Source organism: Nematolebias whitei, chromosome 9 (assembly GCF_014905685.2).
Source record: "Nematolebias whitei isolate Nwh7 chromosome 9, NemWhi1, whole genome shotgun sequence".
Classification (NCBI taxonomy): Eukaryota; Metazoa; Chordata; class Actinopteri; order Cyprinodontiformes; family Rivulidae; genus Nematolebias; species Nematolebias whitei.
The window spans coordinates 38592571-38601107 of NC_056506.1; the positions used below are offsets into that span (position 1 = coordinate 38592571).

An 8537-nucleotide genomic window follows, 5' to 3' on the forward strand; every position below is an offset into this window, starting at 1 on the left:
TAGATAGATAGATAGATAGATAGATAGATAGATAGATAGATAGATAGTAAAATAAACTACTTCTTACTAATTGTACTACAATTCCTACTTTGTGGTTTTTCACTTATTGCGGGTCTTCAGGGTACATATCCCCCATGATAAACGAGGGACTACTGTACTAGCTTCTTGATCCGGCTACTTATTTGCTACAGAGTGGTATAAAAGTACTTTCTACTTTTACTACAAGAAAAGTAAAAATGTGTTTTGCTAAAGCTTAAGCTCCTCAAATGCATGCAGAAGTTTTTCCTCATAACTGTTTATCTAAAATAAGTAAATTCCTAAATCATCCCGATCATCTAAAAATGAAAACTATATATATTATTTGTGTGTGTGTGTGTGTGTTTTAAACTGTACACCATCACTCTTGTAAAAGTGAATGTCCCTCACTCCTGAGCGCACTACAGAATTATGTATGTGTCAACCCAAAGACTGCAGTTAAATCGAGGTGAACTTCAGGGAGCTCTTTAGATTCCTCTGATAAGAACCCTGTCCCATTAAGAGACCGGCCGCCCCTGTTGGACAGATCAGTGCTGACCTCACACACTTGCTCTTATCTAAATCCTTCATCGCCAAACACCTAATCTGATCACAGCTGACAGGATCGCTACTCTGAGGGGAATACATGTCAAAATCCACCAAATGGAATATTTTAGGGAATGAGATTGTCTTCTGGTGTGTGTGTGTGTGTGTGTGTGTGTGTGTGTGTGAGTGTGTGTGTGTGTGTGTGTGTGTGTGTGTGTGTGTGTGAGGACACCTGAGGCCAGCAACAACACCAGCACCCCTGAAATAGCTTGGCAGGCATTTTAATTGCTTTACTCTGCAATGTCTCAAAATATTCCAAAAGAAAACACAGAGGTGAAACCTTTCCCAGCAGTGGGATGTCCACTAATACTAATTGGACACTAAATTCCATGATTTTGGATAAAACAATAAATATCTTGGTGACAACGTTTTATTTCCCCATTGTTGTCTCTGATCTTTGGCCTCTTTCTTCCATGCTCCGTCCTCTCACCTCCAGCACATTTTTCTTCCAGACCTCTCCACAGGCTCAAGTCACTGTGCATCCATTAAGAGCCTACTGTATTGTGTTCCTTCTTCTCCTCCACGAGCGCTTTTGTCTTTAATCATCGTGAAAGTAATAGCAGAGTCATGTGCACGGAGCCTCACAATGAGGTGCTGAAGTACTTCATGAGTAGGAAACTTCACACAAACACAGGAAGCTGAGTGTTTCTCACCGAGGGCAGGAGTCTCTGCTGTGGCGCTGCAGGACTGATGGGCCGCTCAGATTAATGGGGGCCAAACAACCTGCAGTATTTTATTGTCCCCCAGACTCTTTGCAGAAATATGAATATTTATTTGGAGGGCAAATGCACTAAATTGAATGATGTTCTGGTTGTAAATGTTGGACACACTTTCCAAATGCATCAAAAAAGCTCAAATCTGTTCCATTCAGCATGAACACAAAGTGTTATAAAAACTATGAAAAGGCTGTTTTATAACTTTAAGTACCTGTAAACTGTTTGAGGTTGTATTTAGCTTAAACTGACTGTGGTTTTTAGTGATGCTGTGACAAACATCTCGCTGTACGAAATAATCACAAGTTACCATTTAATCTACAGGGACCTGAGATCATAGGAGAAATAAAGGACAGTGCAATGGTGACACCTTGTGGTGCAAAGGCTGGACTCAGACCTCACTGTGGGCCATGAAACCGGGCCTTCAGTAAATCTTCAGCTTTCAAATGAACTTTAAATAGAATGATTGACAATGTCATATATAAACCTAACTGTTACAAAGAACTAAAAACAGTAGCTGTAAAGAGATAAAAACAATAAAAGTAATAGCAGAGCTTGAGTCTCTGCAGGTTTTTATTTGTTAGATAAGAAACTTGAAAAGGATGGCACAGTTGGTAGAGCTGCCACCTCTCAGCGAGGGGGTCGCCGGACCAAATCCCAGCCGGGGTCCTTTCTGGGTGCAGTTTGCATGTTCTCTCTATGCAAGCGTGGTTTTCTCCAGGTACTCCGGCTTTCTCCCACAGACCAAAAACATGCATGTTAGGCTGATTGGTAACTCTGAATTGTCCCTAGGTGTGAGTGAGAGAGTGAATTGTTGTTTGTCTCGTTTGTCTCTATGTGGCCCTGTGATGGACTTGCGACCTGTCCAGGGTGTACCCCACCCCTCGCACAGTGATTGCCGGACGTGGGCACCGGTGACCCCCGTGACCCAAAATGGAAGAATCGGGTAAAAGATAATGGATGGATGGAATCTCCGTCCGTTCTTACGTCTGTATGTTCGTTCCTTCCATAAACTTTCTTTTGTCCCGCCCATAACTTCTGATCTGCTCAAGATAATTTAAGGAAATATCACACATATGCATTAGCACTAGACGGAGTGTCGTGTACACATTTCATCACCCTAGCCTCAAGGTCAAGGTCACAAATCAAGGTCAAATGTTGTAAAAGGTCTGGGTCATTGCTATAGATTGCTTTATTTCAGTATAATTCGATTCCATTCAAATCAGTTTATTTACTGTATACAGCGCCAAGTTATAACAGAAGTCATCTCAGAGCACTGAACAGAAACATTCATATATAAAAATAATAATTTAACACTATTTATATGAGGAGCAGGCTGCTTTGAATTTATCTCCATCACAGAACTCTCATCTTGAGCAAGCATGAAGGCGAGAGTGGAAAGGAAAAACTCCCTCAAGAGGAAGAAACCTTTAGCAGAACCAGGCTCAGGACAAGCGGACATCTTCTTTGACCGACTGGGTTTGAGAGGAACAGATCCACAATGGCAGGTCGAGAATCACATGTTAAGATAGAAATAATATCAAACGAAAACTATTTAATTTTAGCAATTCTTTTAAGGAAATTAGGTCAATTTGTCCTCTAATAGTCTAAGCCTATAGCAGCATAACAAGCCAACCCTAACTATAGGATTTATCAAAAAAGAAAGTCTTAATCCCAGTCTTAAAACTGGACAATATGTCAGCCTCACAGACAGAAACTGGAAGTTGTTTCTACAAGAGAGGAGCCTGATAACTGAAAGATCTTCCTCCCATTCTGCTTTTGGAAACTCTAGGAACCACAAGTAAACCTGCAGTCTGAGAGCCAAGTGCTCAGTTAGAAAAATATGGAACAATAAGATATCATATATAAGATGGAGCTAGGTTGTTGAGAGCTTTGTAGGTTAGAAGTAAGATTTTGAATTAAATTCTGAATTTGACAGGGAGCCAGTGGAGAGAAGCTAAAACAGGAGAGATATGATCTCTCCCACTAACTCCAGTTAAGACTCTGGCAGCAGCATTTTGGATTAACTGAAGACTTTCTAAAGAAGTATTTGGACACCCAGGTAACAAATCATTGCAATAGTCCAGTCTAGATGTGACAAATGCATGAACCTGTTTTTCTGCATCATTTTTAGATAAGATGTTTCTAATTGTAGTGATATTACGCAGGTGGAAGAAGATGGTTCTAGTAACGTTTTCGATGTGGGGGTTAAGACATTCACCTGGTAATAGTTTGTCAGTGGACATATTATGTGCCGTATGCAGTACTCTTGTTAGTATATGAAATATACTCGCTCCAGCCTTGCATTTCCATTACATCACTGAGATGTAATCATATCTCTGTTAAAGACAAAACCTGGATTCATATATGATTAAAAGCTCTGCAGAGCAATATCTAATCTATTTCTCTGAAACATGGTTTAAAGAGAGCCAGTGATCGTCTGAGAGTGTTGGGTTTGAAATATGGTGTCTGGAGAAATTCCTTTTGTCCGTTTGTTAAACTCAAGCTAAATAATGAAAACATTTCTGTGTCTGCTCTTTGTTTCTTTCCTGTGACATGAAATAGATTTAGCTGAATTTATTTTCTGGCGTAACAAAGGTCCACTTCGAGCATCCAAATTGTGAAATCTATTTTTATGTGTGCACACGCTGGTTTTCTTCTCCCTTTGTCTTAGTGAGGTCACTCTTTGCCCTGTAGTGGGGAGTTTTTGACAAGTTGACATTCAGAGAGACATAAAAAGGTAACTTTTTTTTGTTCACGTCTGTTTTTAGAAACTTGTGTTACTGTTTATTTAAAGGTTTAGTTAAAAAGCAAAAGTGCAAGTTTGTTCATTTTCTTGGTCTTGACAGCTTAGCAGAATAAATGTAGCCCCTTGCTGTTCAACAAACAGAACCGGAGGAAGCAAATCAAGTAACTTCTAAAAGTTGTGAAATCCCAAAGTTATGATTTTTATTTGTTTTTTTTGTGGCATGAGCTTCCATACTTCATTTTGAGAAAAGTTTCAACAAATTCAAGAATTGAGTGACTTGCAGTTTGCATAATTTATAATTTCAGAAAATCATAATAGGGCTGACATTGTTTTCTTGAAGGGTCACATTTCAACAGTACGATACTAGTCTCCAGCTCGTACAAAATGCTGCAGCTCGGCTTTTAACAGGAACTCACAGGTTTGAGCACATTACTCCGGTTCTGTCCTCCCTTCACTGGCTTCCTGTGCGTGTCAGAGTTGATTTTAAAATTCTCCTGCTGACATTCAAGTGCATTAACGGCCTTGCACCATCATACCTCTCCGACCTTCTTCATCCTTATACTCCTTCTCGGGCTTTGAGATCATCAGACCAGCTGCTTTTGGCCGTACCAAAAACCAGGCTGAAGCTCAGAGGAGATCGAGCGTTCTCAGTCGTGGGCCCTAAACTCTGGAACAATCTGCCCATCAACATTCGACAGGCCACCTCAGTCTCTGCCTTTAAATCTCTCCTAAAAACACATCTATACTCATTGACATTTAACACAAGGTGATCAGCTTTAGATCTGGTTTTTCATTGATGCTGTTTCTGTTTATGCTTTTGTTATTATTCCTATTTAACACAAGGTCATCAGATCTGATTTAGTATTTCATTGTTTCTGACTGAGTTTATGCTTTTTGTTGTTATTTCCTTGACTTTTGACACAACGTGATCTGATTTAGTATTTCATTGTTTTTAATTGTTTTTGGTTTTATATTTTTATTCCATGTGCTGTAAATATATCTTGCTACTTTTTATCTGATGATGTGATATTTTTGTTAAGCACTTTGGTAACAGTTTCTGTTTTAAATGTGCTCTATAAATAAATCTGACTTGACTTGACTTGACTAGATCAGGTTCTGCACAACTTCAATCAGCTTTACTACATATAGGATTTTTTTTTTCAATCAAACTGAAACAAGAGTAACTGAAATGGGCTGTGAATCATGAAAAAGATATACTTACACAGCTGAACCTGAAAAAACCCTGCATTTACTTAGAATAAAGACAGATCTTGCAAGAGTAAGGTTGTTTTGGTTTCTAAAGAGGTATATATGAAAAATAAGAAAATAAGAGGAATGATGTAACACAATGTTAAATAAGATCAATGACCTTTTTGAATGAGTTGCTGATCTCAGATTTTTTTAAAATATTTATTTAAGACAAAATATATGGAGAACTTGTTCTGCAGCCATCTTTTTATAGCTTAATTTTTCATTTACCCTTTATTTATACAGGTAGTCTCATTGAGCCACGAGAACTTATTTTCAAGAGAGACCTGCTTGCGGGGCGGATGGGGACCTTGCTCAGGGGCCCAGGGTGGGGCGAGGTGTGGGTGTTCCACCTTTTCCGCACACATTTTGATGTTGATGGTACCGGGAGTTGAACCTGCGATTTTCTGATCACAGGCCCATCTTCTAACCTCTGCGCCACCGCTCCCCCCTTTTATCATCTGACACCAAAAGGTGACGATGCTCATGTCTCATATGCGGTGTGTTACATAAACCACTGGACCGATCTCAATAAAACTCTTGGACAGTAATCACTGGATGTGCCTCTACAGCTGATTGACTTTTGGGATCTACCCTGTTTAAGTTGGCCGCCATAGCCAAATGATGTGAGGAAACAAATAAACAAAAAAGGCTAAAACTCTGCTAATTTTATAGATATAAAACTAAAATTTGTTGTTGTGACTTGAATTCATTGACAACACATCCTCCGTGCGCTACTTGTGCAAGATCTTTGATTGGAGTCAACACCGTCCAAAATGCTGCAGTTCAGCTATTAACAGGAACTTGTAGGTTTGAGCACTTTTCACCAGTTCTGTCCTCCCTTCACTGGCTCCCTGTGTGACATCAGAATAGATTTTTAAATTCTCCTGTTGACCTTTAAGTGCATTAATGTCACCCTCACACCTCTCTGACCTACTTCAACCATACTTCTCGGGCGCTGAGATCATCTGACCAGCTGCTTTTGGTTGTATCAAAAAACAGGTTGAAGCTCAGAGGAGATCGGGCTTTTTCAGTCAAGGGCCCTAAACTCTGGAACAATCTGCCCCTCAACATTAGACAGGCCACTTCACTTCCTGTTTTTAAATCTCTCCTAAAATCACACCTGTTTTCTCTAACGTTTAACACAGTGTGATTTGATTTAGTATTTTATTGTTTCTCATTGTTTGTGGTTTTTATTTTTTATGCTTTTGATTACATCTTTTTTCTTCTTCTTTAATTACTGCCTTAATTTTACTGTTAAGCACTTTGGCAATAGCTGCTGTTTTAAATGCGCTTTATAAATATATTTGACTCGACTTGATTGTTAGTAAAATATCAACGAATGCTAGGATTTTAATTTGAGTATGTAAGGATTATTGTTTTTTTTACTAGCTAAAAAGACTAAACGAGAACTCACCGAACACTCCAACCTTGCCTTTTTCCACTAGATGGCACATTTAGGTGTATGGACTTAAAACTAAAAACTAAAAATAAAGCGGCATCCGCATCGCATGTGAGGTAGACAGATGGCGCAGTTGCTTCAGATATGCTGACTCCCACGTTTCAGAAAACCATTAATGTTGAGAAAACAAGAGCCTCACCAATCACAGTAAAATCTGGGCTATAAACAAAAAAAAATCAGGCCTGCTGCAGAGACTAAGGTGAATTTGTTGGAGGGAAGTTTTCACAAAGTTATGAGATGCTAAATGATTTTTATAAAGCCTCTGAGGCGCGCAACAAGCTGCAAAGTTGACGTGGGAGAGGAGCTTCAGGAGGAAAAGGTGGAAAGAAGCGGCCATGTATCCTCGCAGCTGATTGGTCCAAATTCTCCCCGTGCTGCCACAGTGCTGAGCCCACGTGACCCCCCTGTTTTCACCCACTTTAACGCATGCACTTAAAAGACGGGCACCGCCATTCACCAGCACGCGACCACGACTGCAGCAACACAGATGTCCCGCAGGTAAACTCGCTGCTGCGGGGGGGTCTCGGAACACAGGAAGTGGACTATGGCGGCCGCCACGAGCACCAACACATCCACGCTTCAGCTGAAGCACTCCAGCGTTGAGCAGACGCGGAAACGCATAGACCCGAGGAGGAGGCAGGCGGCGCTGGATTTTCTGAGCAACATTTCCCTGGACGGGCGACCCGTGCAGGACAGTGCGGAGACTCCGAACCAGGAGGAGAGCCCGCCCGTGGAGGCACGGACTAGACAGCAGAGCCTGGTGTCGGCGGGGCTCGGTGCTGCTGGCACCGCGGAGACCGTCGCTGCTGCCGCCGCCGCTGCTGCGGCCACGGCGGCGGCAGCTGCTGCGACCTCGGCCACCCAGGCGCTCGCCTTGGCGAACCAGGCTCGCCTCGCCAGCAGCTGGGGCAGCGTTGGGACGGGAGCCGCCGCCTCCCCGGCGGGCACGGACTCAGACGGCGACGCTTTTACGTCGTCGACGTTCAGCTCGCCTCTCTCCGCGGTGCCCACCTCGGCCAGGGGGAGGCTGCAGACCTACACTCAGGGAGTCCTACCTGCCCACTACTCCAGGCAGTTCTCCCCCAGCTTCAGCCTGGAGGGCGGACAGAGCGAGCAGCAGAGGTCACGGTAACTAAAATAATGGGTCTGGGGAAACTTTGGGGAAAAGTTTGCCTGCAGGTTCAACTCCAGCTTGCAGTTTTTGTCCATTCAAACCAACTAATGCTCCAGAGAGACTATCTGCAAGAATGAGTGGGAGTCTTAATGCACTGCTACTGAAATAAACTGCGTGGGTTCACCTAAAGTCTCCACAACAATAACAGCAGATTTTTTTTTCTTAGCATCTCACTGCAGCTTAGAAACTAGCTAAAGTGGAAAACCAAAAGAAACAATGCTTGTAGCTAACAAAATTGACAAAAGCGTTATTTTTAAACAAGCTAAGGAGCATAGCATTTTTTGCTAACATGCAATTTGAGTGCTGAATAAACTGAAGTTTAACCAAGTATAGAACAGAAGCTAAACTGTAGCTCAAATTAGCAATGCTGTAGCTAAATGTTGCACACCAGAGCAAAACTCTAATCTGAACAAAGCAATAGCTAAAAGCTAAACTAGCAAAGAAGTAGCTAAAAACTAAAATGTGCAATGCAGTAGCTAAAAGATAAAAAATGCAAAGCAGTAGCTAAAAGATAAAAAATGCAAAGCAGTAGCTAAAAGATGAAATAAGCCAAGCAGTAGCTAAAAGATG

The 8537-nt window shown here is 41.6% G+C and overlaps 1 protein-coding gene across 1 annotated transcript in view; it reads left to right on the top strand.

Annotated features, from left to right (window-relative positions):
• Positions 1-7214: 7214 nt before the first annotated feature.
• The window catches only part of cables1 (Cdk5 and Abl enzyme substrate 1), a 38023-nt gene continuing 36700 nt past the window's right edge, over positions 7215-8537 (top strand). Inside the window, exon 1 of the mRNA XM_037681786.1 lies at positions 7215-7921. Within this exon, the coding sequence (XP_037537714.1) occupies positions 7338-7921 (584 nt within the window). The 5' untranslated portion in view covers positions 7215-7337. The remainder of the gene's footprint in view (positions 7922-8537) is intronic.